Here is a 20,487-nt window from a genome sequence, read left to right on the forward strand (position 1 = left end):
CTCTAAGGCACCAACCAGGAACAAAGGGAAGCTGAGGTGACCAATGTATTGCTCTCAAGAGTTTTGATGAAGTGGGGGAGCCACAGAACGAAGGGAAGGAGAATGGGGGTAGCATTACAGAGGCGAAGGGGCTGGAGACAAAAAGAACAATGGGAAGCTAGCACTGTGCTGGGTCATGAAAACGCAGATGGGGCCACGAGCTCACATCTCTCATCCTGTATCTTTACCTCTTGGCTACCAGGCTGCTGCTGACCTGAACATTTACTGAAGCTCTCACAGTAGCCCCCAGAAAGTTCATGGCCACTACTAAAGTGGGAGGAGGGACATTCCCCCCATTTTACCCCTTCCACTGCTGACTAAAACCTCCCTTGCTTAATTTCACTTCTGAATATATACACAAAGGAATTGAAGCAGGGACTCGAACAGATATTTGTACAGCCATGTTCACAGCAGCATTATCCACAATAGCCAAAAGGTGGAAACAACCCAAATGTCCATTGAGGGATGAATGGATAAACAAAATGTGGTTATACATACAATGGCATATGATTCAGCCTTAAAAAGGAAGGAAATTCTGACACATGCTACAACATGAAAGAACCTTGAAGACACGCTAAATGAAATAAGCCAGGCGCAAAAGGACAAACATTGTATGACTCCACTTATATGAGGTTCCTAAAACAGTCAAATTTAGCGAGAGAGAAAGTATAACAGTGGTTACCGGGGGCTGGGGAGAGGAGGGAATAAGGAGTTATTTAATGGGTACAGAGTTTTAGCTTGGGATGATGAAAAAGTTCTGGAGCCTGACAGTGGTGATGGTTGCACAACAATGTGAATATACTTAATGCCACTGAATTGCATACTTAAAATGGTTAAAATGGTAAATTTCCTTATGTATATTTTACCACACACACACACACACAAAACCACCCTCTTCCTTGCTTAGCCAAAACCACCGCACCATCCAGAGAAAAAAATAAGGTGTCCTTTTTGTTGTCCAAAGAGAGGTATCCACATTAAACTACATCAGCACCTGCTTTTGCAAATTCCACTAAATAAGTGAAGCCCTTTGAATCATTCGCAAGTCAGAGGAACTGAGTTTCTCGAGAACCCTCCCAACTCTGGAAATGGAGAAAGGTTACAGACCATGATAAGTCACTGGCTGAATCTGAGCAGAATCCATGAGTCAGCAGCCAGCGTCCTAAAGGGTACTCCATCATCATCAAGACGTTCTTCTTCTATGCCCCATTGCTCACTCCTAAACACTGGTTCCCTCATCACAGTGACTGTCGTCCTCACAGGCAATTATCGCCGCCCTTTATTCATCTTCAGCTGTGCTACTATAGCATAGAGACATGGTTCCTTCCATCTTCCCTCTCCCATGGGTGACTGACTTCCAATTTCTTGTCCCCACTGCAAAAGAATAACTATACCTAGACTGCATCAACAATGCTGCTAAATCATTCTTCTTAATGGCATAAATAAATATAATTTGAGAAACCAACAGACCTGTGAGCAGAGTGTGCTGAAGTTCACTGACTCCTATATTGAGCTGCTGTTCTAGTCTGTGTGATGTGTGTTTACTCACACAAGACAAGTCCAAAGCATAACCTTGACCCTAAGTCCTTGAAGACATCACTGCCACTAGCCGGAGATCCCCAGTTGACACGGAAACTGAAAGCCAAATGGAGAGAGCATGCATGTCTTTTGGGAGGTTAGTAGTCAGAGCATGGGGATGCCAAAGGGGCCTCAAGGTCTGGATCAAATTAACCGCCCAATGCAGCAGTGTCTAAATTCCTGTTTTGCTACAAGACTGAAATCTACCAGAGATACCCGATTTCACTTCTTAGAATATTATCACCAGCATTCTGTACTTAACATAGAATGGCAAGGCAACAATACTAACCACAAGGGCTTCGTGATAAAGTTAGGGGGACGCTTTAAAAGGAAGCTTGCAGCGAGCAGAGCAGGTAGCAGAAGATAACAGTTGACGGCAAGCACAGACTGAATGGTACATGACAAATGTTTCAAGGAGTCACTAAAGCCCAATCCCATACCGTGAGAGAGCTCAGAACCATACAGAACATACATGTCTGCAATAGAGAAATCCAAGCCTTTGGACAACCACAAGGCTATGGAGCCATTGCCACTGTCAACTGCAGCTGCAGTTTTAAATCAAAAATTGGACTGGACTAACTGGGTTAAGATGATTCAAAGGTACAGTGGTCTTCTCACCCTCAATCACAGACAGCCATGCTGTTACTCTTGTCATTTTATGGTAAAAGGGCAAAACGCCAACACCGTCTATTTTTAAATGGAACCATTCGAATCCATACTTAACAAGAGAAATATATTTGGCCTTTCCTTCCTGTGGTTTTCCCTTAACTTGTTCTTAAAGAAGAAATATTTCTTCTCATCCACCAAGATTACCACTCTCAGTCAAATTCTAATAAGGGAAGATATTAGGATCAAATGAGCTAACACGTGAAATAGAGCTTAGTAAGCCTCAATGTTGCTATTATTACAAGCGCTCACATCGCTGTGTCCAATGTACCAACACCCAGCAAGTTCTCCCATTCTGCAATGAGACCCAGCCCTGGCCAGCAACTCCCTCCTGCACCATGACCACCAAGGTAGTCTCCCTTCAGATACTAACTGTCTGGATTTAAAATTCTTATCAAAAAATACATTATGGTTTGGCCCTAAGCTCTAGCTGTACAGACCAAAGGTTAATGTGACAATTTAAAATTGATTTTTAAAGAAGTATTAAATTGAGCCCACTCTAATGAGAACATAACAAGAATCTCACACCAAGCAGAGTTGCTTGGAATGTCTGAGTGAGGCACCCAGGAGCGGGGTGGTGGTTGTGTCTAAGCGACACTGGGCACAGGTCAGAGTTAACATCTGCAATCTGGCCTCCCTCCATCCGTGTATTGAAATATAATTCAGCAAAATGAATTGCTAGACATGTCTAAACCCCCTGGGAAATGACAGATATTGATGAATGCTGTTGGGAAGATATATGGAAGGAAATGGCAAATAAATAGAACCATTTTTTCTCGGAGTCAGTTTGCGGATATGTGGAGCAGCTGTTAAACTACTTGTCACCTCTCTGTTCTCTCGCCTCTCTCTCCTTCCTCCCCCCCCCCCACTTGCCTCCTCTATACCTTTCTAAAACCTCCCTGAGGACCAGTACCCTGCCCTCTTCAAAATAATAAAGTTAGTAAGAGTCATCTCCTCCTCCCCTGTCATATTCTTTTTTTTTTTTTTTTACAGATTTTATTTATTTATTTTTTCCCCCAAAGCCCCAGTAGATAGTTGTATGTCATAGCTGCACATCCTTCTAGTTGCTGTATGTGGGACGCGGCCTCAGCATGGCCGGAGAAGCGGTGCGTTGGTGCGCGCCCGGGATCCGAACCCGGGCCGTCAGCAGCGGAGCGCGCGCACCCAACCGCTAAGCCACGGGGCCGGCCCCCCTGTCATATTCTGACTCCTTAACCCAGTTAGTCCAATCCTTTCCAAAATTTCATTCCATTCAAACACATTTGCTGCCCCTCTGGATCCTTGGAAATATGTTCAATTTTTAAACTTACGAAACCATCAAATTCAAATCCATTACCATTTGGCCCCAGTCACAAGGTTCACATCCAAAATTCAAAGCCTGACTACTACCATGTAGTAGCTGTGTGACCTTGGTGAGGATTCATAACCTCTTAAGCCTCAGCTTCCCATAAACGTTCTGTAAAGTGGAGATGACGGACTAACCTCGTGGGGTGATTGTGAGGACTCACTTAGGATGTAAACAGAGAGCCTATCCTACCATCTGGCACATAGAAGGCCCACAACAAACAATGACTCATTGTCCCCTCTACTTTCCATCGGGAAACTTTCCATTGCGAAACAGCTCTTCCTGGCAAGGGTACTCCTCCTTGGCATCATCCTCAGACTGGACCAAATTCTCTCCGGCATGGGGCGCTTCAGGGATAACTGGTTCTCATTCCATCCACCAGTGGACTCAGGAGCACAGAGTGGGAAACCAGCCAGACACTGGTTTGTATCCTGGTTTCACCATTTATTAGCTAGGGAACCCTGGATAAATTACTTTCCCTCTCTGAGCTTCCATTTCCAGACCTCTAGTGATGGTGAAGTAGGTAACACATGTCAAGTGCCCAGCACAGTGGTGAACACAGTTTGTGTTCAGTGATGGTGCAGGTTCCCCTCCAGAATGCTTTACCCGTCTTGGCATCATTGGCATTGAATCCACAGCCAGGGGCACTACTAGCCTCACCTTCCCCCAACACACCATCACCTTCTATGTGGCTGCACGTGTACAGAGTGCCATTTATTTCTGTGCAAAACATGCTCTTCTACATTGTAAATTCTGTGTTAACTGGGACCGTAACTCCTCTGTCTTTGTAGCCCCACATCACACCCCACACACAGAACCGACTGAACTTTTACAGAATCACATACTTATGTCTGTGCATATTAACTCTATATTCTGTCTCTCATTTATGTTTCTCCAAGGGTTCATATTTTTCCATTATTGTTTAGTTCCACATTGCCTAGAAGAATATTCAAATTTGGCTCAGTTGTTTGTTTCGTAACAATAACAATAACGAAAGACTCAGTGGCCTTAAACTTGATAAGGAGAACATCAGGCACTTCTCCTGGCTTTGATTTTCTCTTCTGAAACTGATCTCTAAAAGAGTCCAATACCTCCACAAAATACCGTATACATTCAAAGTAAGCTGGTTAACCTCGTACACTACAGGACAATTTGTACTTAGGATTTTACTTTTGGAGAAATTATGAACCCTACTCAATAACATTCTTTTGCACACTAACATGCTTTGATTGACACACCCAATGTCACTGGCAGCCATGAGATGCTAAATATTTCTGACAACTGCCCTGCATCTAAACCATTATGACAGAGGCCAAGGAGTTGGGGATCAGGAGCTTTACAAGAAAAGCAAAGAGAACAAAGGCAGCCACAGAGGGGATAAAATAAACTCTCTACCACAATCTAAGTAGAAATTTGCAGACAAGCCCAAATTTCCCAACAAGTTCTCTATTTTCACAAGGAAACTTCTATATACAATCTAATTCACATTACCATGCATTTCCACATATACCTCTTTGGAACAGTTTCTAGTTTCATGCTGGCTTATATTCCAGACAGATTTCAAATTCTTCCTCCTCAATGATAATGTCTGTGCATACTCCCTAAAGAATCTAATATTTTTGTTTTAAGAACTGTTTGTTGATACTGATTAATGAATAAGCAAAAAACCTAGAACACAACTATAAAATATTTCTTCAAAAATACCACATAGATCTCCTCCAGTGCCTCCAAATGATCATCTGTTCAAGACCCCTATTTCTGGGGTGAGAGATCTCAATCAGGGACTGTATAACCTGCTCTCCTGCCTCCCTTCAGGAAATTCAATGTCCACTCTACCTGGTTTAAAAGCAATAAGATCTAGAAACCACTGTCATCCAAACTGCAACCCTATGCCCCGAATTAAATTCTAAAAAAATCACTAGGTGCTTTACAAAACAAAATACAACAAAAAATAACATCATTGCCCTTGTTTTTAAGGAGAGAAAAATTAAAGCCAAGATTAGCATCACAACTGCCTCAGCACTGCTTGGAAATTAATGACTGGTGTAGGGTTGGAATTCAACCTTTCCATTTCTGGTCTATTATTTAGCCACTGACTACTCCTGAAAGCTCAGATGACATTAAGTAGCCTTGAACTCCAGTTCAGGTGCCTCATGTTTTAAAGTAACAGTATCACTAGGCTACTTAACAGTCATTTCTAGAGAATTCAGCCACGCTTATGGGGAAAACAGTGTGCTGTGGTGCTCAGGTGGGGGAAGGTAGCCATTTGGTTGTTCCAATCACCCTCCAGTCATCTCTCAAGATTGAGAGACTGGTCATTTTCTTCTAGTCATTCCATTAAACACAGTTAATCTCTATTATTTGAATCCACAGAGAGCACTGTGATTTCACTGTGCGAAAGCACAGCAGTGGGGCTTATGCACACAGACTTTCACCTGTCAAAGGGTATATCATATATCAGGTCTGCTTGGGGTCATCTGCAAAGATGGTCCTATCTCCAAGGTGACTAAGCAGCTAGAGGGGGAAAAAAACATAACAAAAGGATATTGTACTAATGTCTGTGTGTAAGGCCTATAACCCCTTGCCTTTCATACCATGCATGTGCCTATGAGACAACATGCCTGATAATGCCTAGGTACAGACCATTCCAGTATATACTGATAGAATTGCCAGATTTCACAAATAAAAATACAGGATGCCTAAAAAAATTTGAATTCAAATAAATTTGACTATGTACACCCCAAATATTTCATTGGACATACGTATACTAAAAATATTATTAGTTGTGTATCTGAAAGTAAAATTTAATTGGGTGGCATGTATTTTATCTGGCAACTCTATTTATTGAGCACTTGGTATTTGCAATGCATGAGGCTTTGCTTTGAGGATACACAAGTAATAGAGAGTTCAAGGTGATCCATCCTGTAAGCAGAGAACAATACGAGATGGCAGAGGGAGGAGAGAGGGAAAGCATGGCTGTGGAGGAATCAGCAAAAGTGACATGAAGGTGTTTGGGATGTATTTGAATGTAGTAAAGGATCATGAGAGTCATTTCCCTGTTTTATACACCTAAGGTGGGGGTCTCACTGCTCTGGGTTTGTGTGTGTATTATTTTCCCCTATTTTTTATGCTACTTATATAGACCACTGCAGCCAAAAGCTAGTAAAATGGAGCAAAAACAAAACAACAAAATGCTTTTGCACTGAGATTCCTGGTAACCAAGGCAAAGACAGAAACACGGTGGGTTACGCAGCTCTCACTGCTTAACAAAAGAAAGAATTCAAATTTATCAGACCAATCTAACTCCTTTTTCCTTGTTCTGAGCTCAAAGAAATCTGCTTCAGAGCTTTTAATAAAAGGGCAATGACATACATAATTGTTACTGTCCTCTGGAGTAATTCAGGGCAAAACCGCAGGCGCCTCCTCCATTGTGGAACACCAAATAAAACCAAGGGTGCAATTCGTGTGTGCACGCATACATGTAAACACATAATGAATGTCCACGTATGTCACTTAACATATGTGCACACCTCTCCTTTACAGAGACTTGGAAGTGGGGAGCTAAGGTACCTTCTGCAAAATCCGTCTTCAAGTCTAATTTGGTGCAGCGTTAATCATTTAAGGTGGTCATGATTCTGTTAATGATATCATTTAAATGATATCATTTAAATGATACTGTTGTCTCTTTTCAAAAATTTTACCCTCCAGTAAGCAAGTCAGCAATGAGTTAAAAGCAAGGAGGGCACTTCCCCTCAGCCCTCCCTTCAGGCCCTGGTACGATGCAGGCGCCTGAGACACTGCTGTCAAAGAACAGAGAAATTATCTGGCTAGGCAGACACAAGAAAATAAATGTAGCCCTGACAATACACATTGATTAAGCACTTCAATGACAATGGAACATGACAGTGACAAATGCAGGCCACCACCACCAGAGTCATTAATATATCAGAAACACTAATTTTTATAAATCTTTAAACTTCCCTGTTGGTGGCATCTGCATTTCCTTGCCTACTCTTCTTCCTGTGGAGTTGACATCAAGTCAGCTTCATTTTCAGTTTCCACCAAGGAAGTTAAAAAAAGGTCTACGTTCTTGATCTTTGATTAGCCACTGAAAATGAGTTTTAAACAAGAGATAGATGGCCTGGTGTGCTCAGTTTCAAAGGACGGTGACGGGACATCACTGGCACACTCCTCGAGGGGAGAAGGTGGGCTTCCTTGCTCAACAATGGAGAAAGTATACGTGAAGGGAGAAAATGTAGGAAAACCAGTCTCTGCGAAGATTTCCCCTCTCCCTCATCTCAGTAGCTAAAATTATTTACTGCTCACTCTCAACGGGAGTGTGAGTATCTGGTCCTCAAGAGCACCTTGAGAGTATCTGGTCCAACCCACTCATCTTACAGGTGAGGAAACTGAGAACCAGAAAGGAAGGCATGGCTACTTAGTGGTTGACTTGTGACTAGAATCTGGGCCTCAGATCCCCATTCCATGCCCTTCCCGTTACACCTTGAAACAGCAGTGTAGGAAATGCCAAGATGCCATCTCCATCCAGCCAAGTCACTTGCTTTCTATCTTTAAACCCCATTCAGTTTAACTCAGGTATCTCATTCTCTTTCCGACCTACATCTCCCCTAATCACTATTCATCACACCCAACTACCATGCCTGTGTTGTCTAGAGGATTGACTTATGTTCCAATTTACCAATTCCAGCACATGAGCAGTTAGCACCTCACATGCACCTCTGGGCAGGGACACTGCAATTTGTACATAAGAAAATGTCACCCAAAGAGCCAGTTTCTATGTCCAACTGCGTACATGGGTTCCAGTGTGGCATGAAATGGCAGCATCCACCATCTTCCTTGCCTTCACCAACCTTATCTCCCCCTCCCCAATAACTCAAGGAGTGTTGTGTGTGTGATTTAACAGTCAATAATAACTTTCTATTATTGAAATTTATATTTCATGCTCTTAACTGCAACATATCAATTCAGCTTTTGTGGTTTCCTCATATATACTGAAGAGTCACAGGGTGCTAAAACCACTTCATCTCTTATAGACAATATGTATAAGAAACCAAGAAGATAAGCTTGGAATCTGCAGGCTTCCCAGAACGTTCAAGTACACAATGCATGGAGGATAGGAAAACCATGTCCAGCCGCACCCAGGCCCCAGTCCTTCCTATCAGAATGAAACAGATTTTCAGGAAGGTACAAAAAAACAGTCACTGTAGAGAAAACAAAAGGAACATGATTATGCCCCTTCAAACAATTCAACCCCTTGATAAAATGCTAAAAACAACTGAAATAAATTTTCTATTCTAAAGGAAATTTTAAGAGCAAACAACTTGAATTTTTGATATATGGATTCAATAAATTCATTTTTCTCTCAGGAATAACCCAAGTCCGTTATTTATAGAATCACATAAGAACACAAGAAATAAGAGGGAGAGATTGAGAGAAAGAGGGGAAAGCCTAGTGCTTAGTGGATCCTGATATTCATACATCTTAGGTTTGTTTCTGTTGAGCTTCATCATTAGCCTAATTGGTATAGAGAGCCTCCTTATATAAATATATTTAGATACAAACAACTTTCAAAATAATGCCAGCAAAAACTTTAAGTGACCACTAAACACTCTCTTCTTTGATGTCCTTTGAAAAATTTCAGTTACTGAATGTGATCATATCCAACATACTCAGCAGAAGGTCAAGAAGGCTACCTGATTTTGCAGGTGATATGGTTTATCCGTATCTCAGTACACGACTGATTTTCCTACCCTATCAATCTTGGAATGCTACGTCAACAATGATTTAAGACCCAAATCACCTTTTTGCTCTGCAGCAGGCGCTTCAAGAAACTTCAGAGCAACTGAGTCTTTTGCAACAACATCTTCTTAATTAACACTCAGGACTAATTTTTAAGTCCTTCGAACTGCATCTGGTACAGAATTACAAAATGGATTTCCGAAGAGCCCAATTTGCAGATCTAGCATGGCTCCCAGCACTCTGGAGCTCAGGCACACATCAAAGCAACAGCCCAGTCTCTCATCTGACTTGCGGTATAAGAGAAATGCACTTGATTCTTCAAGTCCTCATTTAGACTCTTTCCTTAATCCTCCCATCATGCCTGACATCAGCACCTCTTGGGGAGGTTTTGTTGGTGCAAAACACGTGAGAGAGAGATCTGAGCTTCAACCAGGACTCTGCAGCTTGTCTCTGAACAAGGTGGCCACTTGGCAGTTCCCGAGCAGCAGGAGACCGGGGGCCTGGGACCCACCATGTGAGGATCACTCTGTTAGAGAGAGGGAGCAATGACTCATTAGGAGGCCGTCTGCATGGGGGCTGAGCCCCAGTAGAAGGCTCCCTGACAGAGCCACTGGGAGGCAGCACCTGCCAAAGGAATTGGTTAACAGCTGCCCACGCAATTAAGTCCGTCTCTTGAGATCTTCCTACTCTGACAAGGAGCAACTGCAAACACAAAAATACACCAAAATAGTTGTGGGGAGAGAGGGAGAATCCCCTTCTGCCTTTTCTCTTAAGGTTCTTATGGCTGGCCAAATAATCAACAAGACAGGTTAGCAGGAGAAAATAATACCAAGTTTAATAACATGTATACATGGGAGAAACTGAGAAATGAGCAACTCATTTCTCTGTCTAAGCTGCTTGCTTAAGTATTGTAGCTAAAGGCGAGGAAGGTGTTGGGGGTGGGTAGTGGCCTGGGACTTCGGAGGGCAAGAAGACAATTCTTTTTAGGGTCATCTATAGATAATGTGGTCAGGGAGAGAGAGAGTTTTTTGATAAAAGGGGCTTGGTGCCCCTCCCATTGTAACATCTATTTTACATTATCATTACAGCCATCATGATAGAAGATCTGTTCCAGGAAGGAGTCACCATGTCAAATTCTTTAGGCAGTTAGTGGGGGAGGTCAATGTCCCCCAGAGAAAACAATCAAGGTAAAGAGATATATTTCAGGGTGGCCAAATCTCAATCTCCCATATAGTCATCTTCTAATTAGAACACCTAGATACAGCAAACAAAATGTCCAGACATACACTGACAAAGGAGCAACGAAAACAGCAAATGATTTAAAGGCTACTTAAAATCATGCACTCACCAGGAAGAAAATGCTAATGGATTTACTTCTTGATTGCTTGGTGACTCAGAAAAACGGGTAGAGACATCCTCCAGCCTAATAAACTATTGTTAATGAACTACACAATTTTACAAGTTCTAAAACAGACCACTAAACCAACTTAAAAGAATTCCTGCCCCCAGTTACATGCCTTCAGCGTAGAGATTTTATAAGTACCGAGAAACAGTAAAACAAATAGAAGCAGGATGTTTTTAAGTCAATAAAACCTTAAGTGTGAATTATCTGTGGATTTGAGGGTTTTTTCCCTGTTGGCCAAGAGCCAAGAACCCAAATTGAGAGCATCACAAGAGAGCACCATTTATAACAATTGTAAAGATCTTTGCCCTTTAGGAGTTTCAAAATTTGCCAGATTTCAAAATATTAATGCTTCAGTTATCCTCCAGGGGCTGGTTAAGTCAACTCAGCCCACCCACTGCTCAGCCCCCAACCCCACCACACATCAGGTCCCCATTTCCAGTCCTCGCTCCAAGCTCCCAGGGCTGTTAGCTCTAGCCCTGGGAAATCCCACCAAAACTCCATCATTCTCACACAGTCAGCTCCACCCTCCCCACCACTCTCCTGAGTGCCCCTGGACCAGGCCTCTGTCCTAGGTTCCCAGGACACACATTTCCCTGGTGCCTTAACCCTAACCTCAAACATGTGGACCGACTTCACTTTCAGTTCATGATCTGAACTTAAACGGGTTGTCAGCGCTTCCAAGAAATCCTCCTGCATTTATAGCTCCCCCTCCTATTTGCCAAGATTATATGGCCTCTCTACTTAACTCCCATATAACCCTTCTGACTTCTCATAATGCATTGAGAAAAGTGAAGCCACCAAATCTATTAAGCTACCTGCTTTTTATCAAAAGCAAATTTATTAAAATCAGTGATCTGGAAAAGGAACATTTTAAAAATAAAACTTCTTATTTTGAGATAAGTGTAGATTCACATGCAGTTGTAGGAAATAATGCCGAGATCCCAGGTACCCTTTACCCGGTTTCCCTCAATGGTAACATCTTGCAAAACTGTAGTACACTATCACAACTAGGACAACGGCACTGATACAGTCAAGTCACAGAACACTTCCATCACCACAGAATCCCTCCATTTATAGCCACACCTGCTTCCCTCCCGTCTCCCCCTCCTTAAATCCTGACAACCACTAATCAGTTCTCCACTTCTATAATTGTCATTTCAAGAATGTTATACACAAATTCAATTATACAGTATGTGACCTCTTGGGATAGGCTTTTTTTCACACAACATAATTCTCTGGAGATTCACTCAGGTTGTCACATGCATCAATAGTTTGTTCCTTTTTATTGCTAAGTAGTATTCCACAGTATAGATGCACCTAAACTATCTGCTTTTGCTTCTATTTTCTCCTTCTTCCTTCTGTTAAATGGAGGAAGTGCCCCTCCTCCTACGAAAGGCCAACCCTTTTACACGTGCTCTGGATACCCTGCTGGGTTCCTCCAAAGCACTTCACTTCTTCGGCTATCATCTCTTTTCTCTGAACCATTGCCTTACAAACATGTTTGCGTGGCTCCCACACTAAGACGGCTCCCTCTGACCCCTCATGCCCCTCCAGCTCGCACCCTATCTCCCTAGTCCCTTTCACAGCACAACTTCTCAAAAGAACTTTCTATACTCTTATCCACCAACACGTCAGCTACCTCTAATTCCCCAGTTACCATTGGCTCTTAACCCACTCCCCTCCAGCTTCCACCCATGCCTCACTCTCTCCCCAAGGGTGCCAGTGTCTACACTGCTGAATCCAATGATAAGGTCCATGTCCTCATCTCACTCTCTCAGACGGAGCCAATCCTTTCCTTCTCAAAATACAATTCTCTCCGCTTCTGTGATTTCACAGTCCTACTTGACATACCTCTTTAACATATCTCATAGGCATTTCAAACTTAACATACTGAAAACTGAATTAATTACATTCTATTTCTTATTAAAACCTATTTCTCTCAGTTTTCCCTGACTTAGTGAGCGCCATGTTCCCCTGCCCTTGTATAGTTGGACTCCGAGGCAATGGTCCAGCAGGGACCATTCTAGTGCCCCCCACACCAGCACCAGCCTTGCATTCGGCTGTGACCAAAAAGACTGTGAATGGAAGTGAAGTGTGTCTCTTCCAGGCTGGGACTTCTAGAAAGTTGGAAAAGTTTCTCCTCTCTCTTTCCACTTCCACCAGCTAGAAGCAGAGTATCTCGAGGTCACACAGAAGAGCAAAACCAGAAGACAGAAGGAGTGTGGGTCCCTCACTCACCATGAGGAAAAGAGCTGTCTGCTAACCCAAAACACTTACATGAGCAAGAAATAAATGACTATTGTGTTAAGCCATTGATATTTTTTGGCTTACTTGTTCCACCATTTAGCATTAACAACACGCCATTTTTATACAGGCATTATTTTGATAGCATTATGAAAGTGAAGAAATATAGAGAATATAGGAGAGTATTAGGGGCAATATTTACTAAATACCAAGACTATCCATTAATTAGTCATATTTTATGTAAATCTGCTTTAATCTGAATTCTCTCCAATCTGCCCAACAAGCTAAGGAGACCTTTAGGATGAGAATCCCATAAGCTCTACACAGCACTCAAACACAATGGCCTCCAGGTTAAGAATGAAGGAAATAAGGTTTTCTAGGATTGTGTTGTTTTTCCTTTCCCTCTTGAAGTAAAATTCACTCTGAAATGCCTTTTTGTGAATTTTTAGATGTTATTCCAAACTGATTTCCATAGTCTAAGAAAGAAAAACCTCTCAATTTTTCCCCCAAGATAGAAAGAACACTATGATTCTAACAGTTTTAGAAGTTCTAGTTTATACTGTCCAAAGTTGATCTTTTATTATGTGCAAGTTACACACATAAATAGATTCGTCTTTGATTTACATTCCAAACAACCCAAACATGTTTGAAACACACAATTCTTCATGAGGAAAAGAAGCCTTCCTCCTCTGATTATTAGGGCTGCAACACACATACATCACAGCTGTGGAATGCAGGACTAGGATTGGGGCATTATTTGCATATCAAGACGCCAGGATTCCAGATCCTGAGGCTCTGCCCTTCATTCTACAGCTTCCTTGCTGTGAACTGTCAGGCACATTACCACATATCCATGCCCAGATGCAAGGGTCTGTATAATGATTAGAATAAAGCTCCTCTTCCTCATCAGGGGGCTCCAAAGCTCAGTCAATGTTTACTCAATGCTTCTGGGTGCCTATTTAGCAACATGTAGGCCATGAAGACAGAAAACGTCAGCCTCAAAAAAAAACAAAACAAAAACAAACCCAGGCCATGATGGGCATAAGTAAACACTAGGTCTGTTTTTAAATGTCAGCCCTGCAAAAAAGGTACTGGTTGTTTTTTCCTTTGATCTAATATTCTTAGTGATTCAAAACTTGAGTTAGGAAAGAAAATGTCGAAAGTTCAACCACGGGTGTCCATGCATGGTGGAATTATGGGCTTTTGTTTTCTTCTTCATGGTACTCTGCATTTTCTAAATTGTCCACATTGAACACATATTACTTTTATAATTGAAAAATAGGTAAATGTAAGTATTTTCATTGTAAAAGATTATGTTTAAGAAAAAGTGACAGAGGCTAACTATGATAGAATTATTGGTCCCAATTCTTTTCTCTCCTCCAGTCATGTTATATCTGCGCCCTTGCCAAGGTGTCATGGTGGCTAGAGCGTGCTTCCAGCCCTTGACTCTGGGCTTGACCACATGACTTGCTTTGGCCAATAGAAAGTTAGCAGACATGATGCCAGCAGAGGCTTGAAACATGCCTGTGCAGGTGGACGTGCGCTGTCATGCTCCTGTCTTTTACCAGGAGAACATAATGCCCTGGGTAGCTGCTGGCCCAAGGAAGAAGACAGTCACGTGGAGCAGACCTAGACCCAACCTGCATCCTAGAACCAATCGCAGCAGGGCCCAGGCTAAATTCCCCAAAACCCAGCTGACCTGCAGCCATGTGAGCAAGAAAGAAATACATATTGTTGGCTGACATTGTGGTTATTCAGCATTATTGTCACCAACTGATATATCACCTAACGCCACTAAAAACTCAGGGACAAAAAATGTCTCATGGATTAAATTGCAAGGTGTAAAAAAGGCTATAGCATCCTTCACGTGCCCATTTTTAAAGGGAATCCAGTCAACCATCACCCCAGTTTGAGAAAACTCCTTAGCAGACAGGAATTGTTTTCCTCCCCTTGTTAAATATATAATTATTTAATTACAATTATAGTAAGTCTTATGAAGCACAAGATACTATGAGACCACTCATCAATGGGAGTTCACATTAAAAATATATTATGAGCCTTTTTCAATGTTAAAATGTATTTTTACAGCATGATTTTTAATGTTTACAATTGTTTTCCATTTTATATGTATACCATAATATGTTTAATCAACATTCTTTTACCGTATATTTAAATGATATGCAATTTTAATTATTATAAATGATGCTGCTCTAAATATAGCCAGAGTTAATTCTCTGCACATATTCATAACTATTTCCTTGTGATGAAATCTGAGAAACCGAATGGCTGGGTTCACAAATATACAAATTTTAAGATTTTTAATATGTATTAATTGCCCAGTTTTAATTTACTTCTGTAATTAAGGGACTAGAGGACCTACAGATCGAGTCAGCCCTGAATTTCCACAGAACAAAGATTTTCCCACCTAGGATTCACTCCAATTAATCCTGCTGGAATTTATTGAAAACCTATTGGGTACCTGCTGTGCTAAGAACAGTGTAGTGGTTACAAGGACGGACTCTGGAGCCGTGAGGCCTGGGCTGAAATCTTAGCTCTGCTGTTTATGAGCAACAGGATCTTGTGCAATTTACTCAACTTGTCTGTGTCTCAGTATTTTCATCTGTAAAATAGGGATAAGAATGTCTCCCTCATAAGTGCATAGAGATTCTGTAAGGATTGAATAAGTCAATAAATGTAATTCCCTAAAAACAGTACCTGCCACATAGCAAGCTCTTAATGTTAGCTGTCATTATTAGGGATAAATAGATGAAAAGATCATCGATCTTCCTCTCAAAGAGCTACGAGTGTAGTGAAATTTAAGGATAATTGGTGGCAAAATTTTCAAACTATAAACTAAGCCTTCACAAAATCTTTGATTTAAAGAAAGCAGTAGAAAACTACAAAAGAAAAAATCCTTGGATTAAAACAAAGTTAAGCAATAGGAAGGCGGCTGGTCTTTAAGTTACAGAATATATGAGGTGCAGAGTTCTGACAGCAAAACCAGTTCGACTTAATTTAAGTTCAGCAATAAGGCATATCCCAAGGTAAGATCATATGTGACTATTTATAGTTGCCTGAAACTAGTGGAAACCATGTGTCATAAAGACCAGAGATGATGCTTTCGTCCCTTGGCTCCAACACCTGACACTAGCACAGTGCCTGACACAAAGTAGAAACTCAGGAGATAAGGGTTTCAAGCTGATGTTCATGAGCCCAAGTTCTCCCTCAACAGCAAATACCCCAAATTCAATTCCTTATGCACTTAATACTAATAGCCACCATCACTGGGCTAAGTGCTTTACATATATTATTTCACTACGTCCTCAGCTAAGCTATCTAGAGGACCAATTAAGAATGTTTTCTTCATATTCAATAAAACTTCCAAGGAACTATTTTTAAAAACAGGCTGATGGGGGCCGGCCGGGGGCGCAGCAGTTAAGTTCCCTTGCTCCGCTTCAGTGGCCCAGGGTCTGCAGGTTCAGACCCCGGGCGAGGACATGTGCACCGCTTATCAAGCCATGCTGTGGTGGCATCCCATATAAAGTAGAGGAAGATGGGCACAGATGTTAGCCCAGGGCCAATCTTTCTCAGTAAAAAGAGGAGGATTGGCATGGATGTTAGCGCAGGGCTGATCGTCCTCACACACACACACACAAAAAAACCGGCTGATGTACTAGAGATTTTTTTAAGCTCTTCCATAGAAGAGTTTCCATGCTATTAAATTTTTTGGAAATTATCTGACCAAAGATTTAATTACCTAAAATAATTGTACAGCAAGCTAAATTGTACAAGTACAGAATTGCTAGAGTTGCTGAGACTATGAAATGGGAATCAAGTCCAGCTTTTTTTTTCAAGCTAAAGATCAAATTTCATGTTTCAGGTCATGTATCTGCATCAAGAGCTACACCCTTGCATTATTTTAAAGCTTTAAGTAAACTTCTTTAGCAAAAATTAGAGAGAACCATTCCTGCCCCTCCCATGGGTCAAAAACAGTTTAACCAAAGTCAGTAAAATTCTTAAGTGAAATTAATAAGCAAAGGGGTGAGCCTTTTAACCTTTAAGATTTAATTTCCCCACCTATAAAATAAGGGTTGGACTGAATAATCTTTAGGATCTCCCACTTAAGAAAGCAAACAGTATGCATCTATACAAGGGAAGGAAAAAAAAGAAGAAAAAAAGTCCTACCATGCATTAAAAGAACATCAGTAAAACTCAAGTGTGAACATTTGCCTTAAACTCAGTGAAGCGCAGCTATTTTTTGATGAATTTCTTCCCCTTGGCCTGAGCTCGGTTTCGCCCTCCATTCTAGTAGTGTGCCACACTGAGTCAATATTCTAGACTCTACTGACCACATGGCAGAAGCATCTCTGTTCCCAGAAATTTCACTTCCTAAAAGTCAAATCCATAATTCTCCAAAAAACGTGACTAACTTATTTTCCAGACCATTTATGAACTGGCAGGCAAGACTGTCATATGTAGAAAAAAAACTTTGTTTCAGGGTTTAAATACAGTTTCTTCAAAATATTTACATTTAGAGGAAAAAGCACTCAGAATGAAATAATAGAACATGAGAATATGATGTAATCTATGCAGAAATAGAAGTATAATGATGTACACCTGAAATTTATACAATGTTATAAACCAATGTTACCGCAATAAAAAGAAAAAAAGAAAAAAAGAAATCTAACCTTTAGTGATTTAAAGTTAAGTTTAATAACATGAAAATTTAAATACTGGGTTATTTTTTTTTAAAGCAATGCTTTACCTTAATTTGGCTATCTTTCAAGTCAATAAAAGTTATTTGTGGGTTTTCTGAATTTTTCTGGAAATTTTTAAAAATTAATTTAATCTTAAGAGTGCAATTAAAGAAGAAGTGAAAGAGGAGGCTAGCCCGGCGGCGCTCATCAAGCCAGGCTGTGGCCGCATCCACACACAAAACAGAGGAAGACTGGCACAGCTGTTACCGCAGGGACCCTCTTTCTCAAGCAAAAAGAGGAAGATTGGCAACAGGTGTTAGCTCAGGGCCAAATTCCTTCCAAAAAAAAGAAAAGAAAAAAAGGTGAAAGATTAGAACAGATACTTCAAAAAGCAAGATATATGAATGTCCAATAAGCACATAAAAAGATGTCTGGCATCATTTAGTCATCAAGAAAACACAAACTAAAACCACAATGTGATATGAGTATCTATCCATTAAAATGGCTAAAATTAAAAAGACTGGCAATACCACAGCTTGGCCAAGAAGCCAAGAGCAATTGGATGGCTCATCTGCTGCTGGTGGGAATGCAAAATGGTCTTTGGAAACAGTCTGGCAGTTTCTTATAACATTCAACATACACTACCGAAACACCCATCATTCCTGGATGAATCTGAAAAACACTGCACTGAGTGAAAGAAGCCAGACACAAAACAGCATGCACTACATGATTCCAGTAATATAAAATTCTTAAGATAAATTTAGTCCATAGTAACAAAATGCAGATCCATGGTTGCCTGGGGCCAAGGATTGGGGGGTGGGGGTAGGAATGACTAGGAAGGGGCACAGGGAACATTTGATATTTTGACTGTGATGGTAGTTAACACTGGTATATAAATTTGCCAAAACTCATCCATATGTACACTTAAAATGGGTACATGTCATTGTATGTAAATTATATTGCTATAAAGTTTACTAATAAAATCGTCAATTTAAATGTTCTCTGGATTGGACTAGATTTTCCCAAATAGTCCGCAGAGGGGCAGGCCCATTCTTTAGTAGGCTGCTTTTCACACGTGGAATTCCACAGCCGCCCGGGACCTTCCAGTGTATAAATGCAATCCCTTCTCTTAGACAAGTCACTCACGACTCACCGGTCAGAGCACCTCCCAGGCTCCCCCGCCGCAGCTGTCGTCCATCCTCACTCAGCTGCCTCTTAAACTTCAGTGACCGTCCAGGGCCAGAAGCCACATCTGGGTTGCTGCATTTCCGGAATGGCATGGGTGGAGGGGACAATATGTGGTCAAGCTGCAGAGAGAAGGACAGTGGCATCACTCACTGGGGACACTCTCAACACAACCGACCGGGCACACTTTCTTCCTTTCCCTTCCTTCTCTAAATCCCTCTCTCCCAACCCTGTTTTTAATTTGGTTAGTCTGGAGAATTCAGGATTTCACTGTTATGTCTGCCATCTGAAATAGAGTCTGGCTTGCTGCAAAATCTCAATAGCAGTGTTTTTCAAGCTGTGGGTCACAACACGAGTGGGTCATGAAACCAAGTTGAGTAGATTGTGACAGTATTTTTTTTTAATGCAATAAAATAGAAATTACTCAAGTCCAGTGAAGGAAGGCAAAGTATTGTTTCATGAGACATTTAAGTTACACGTGTCTGTCTCCCGAGCCACTATGTGAAATATACATCTTTCTGTGGGCCATGATTCCCCTAAAAAATGAAGAATACTGCTCTTAGAGAATCAGTGGATCACTTCTTTAGTTGTTCACAAAAGGAAATTCACAAGCTCACAAGTGGACGTAGAAGAGGGAAATTTCTAAGCACCACAGCCCTTAATGGAAATCAATACATCCCTACATCACTTTACAGCTTTTTAAATGAAAACCTGTCACAAGAATCAGAAACCAAAGACACTTCAAGAGACAGCTTTCTACAAAAGAATCCCTTGTGTCACAACACTTATTTCAAGATCTGCCCTGCTTTTATAAGAAAAACCTTTCATACTTGAATAGGGCCATATCTTCTGAAATGTTCACCTTCAAGTAAGTCTATATGAAAATATATGTGTCTAGATAGTTATTAAGGACAAAAATATTCATGTGAATATACATATATCCAGATAGTTAAGAACAAAAAAGAAGTACAAAAGATATTCATAGAAATTCCAACTGCTACAGAAAAGAGCCAACTCAATAGAAATTGAAAAACAGAAAAGAGTTGGGTAACTGCTCAAAATCAGGCATTTTTAGGAACGCTTCACCGAGATTTGTTTTGTTTTGTTTTCATGAGTAGAGATGGTCACCTTGTTATACCTGTCTGAATTTTTTCAGATTAACACTATCATGGATATATTTATAGGAAGAAGGAATTCAGAGACGAATTCATCCATTTGTCTGTCTATGCAGCCTATTTGAAACCATGGCACAAAAAGAAATTTGACCCTGCCTATGAGTAAACTCCTCCCAAGCTAGTTGAGATGCAACAGACCTCACTGGCTCAGCTATTACAAGATGTCACCTCTCCCCCAAGCTCAACTGTATTCATTAGTAAAGATGTCACCTCTCCCCCAAGCTCAACTGTATTCATTAGTAACAAGGAACAGCTGGATTTCAAGCACTTGTCAATAAGTACCATCTCAAATTCACTGCCAGTCAGCATTTTACTGCATTTCATTGCCACTTAGTATTTTAGTGAGAAGTCCTCAAAGAACTAGCAGTGAATCCACTCCAGGATCAAGCCAGA

At 41.1% G+C, this 20,487-nt stretch overlaps 1 protein-coding gene across 5 annotated transcripts in view; it reads right to left on the bottom strand.

Moving 5' to 3' along the window:
* The window catches only part of MAST4 (microtubule associated serine/threonine kinase family member 4), a 545,073-nt gene that overhangs the window by 376,665 nt on the left and 147,921 nt on the right, over positions 1 to 20,487 (bottom strand). For all 5 annotated transcript variants that reach the window (XM_058563945.1, XM_058563939.1, XM_058563942.1 and 2 more), the window contains exon 2: positions 18,888 to 19,041. In XM_058563945.1, coding sequence (XP_058419928.1) covers positions 18,888 to 19,041 — 154 coding nt within the window. The remainder of the gene's footprint in view (positions 1 to 18,887; positions 19,042 to 20,487) is intronic.

This window comes from Diceros bicornis, chromosome 20 (genome assembly GCF_020826845.1).
Source record: "Diceros bicornis minor isolate mBicDic1 chromosome 20, mDicBic1.mat.cur, whole genome shotgun sequence".
Taxonomy (NCBI): domain Eukaryota; kingdom Metazoa; phylum Chordata; class Mammalia; order Perissodactyla; family Rhinocerotidae; genus Diceros; species Diceros bicornis.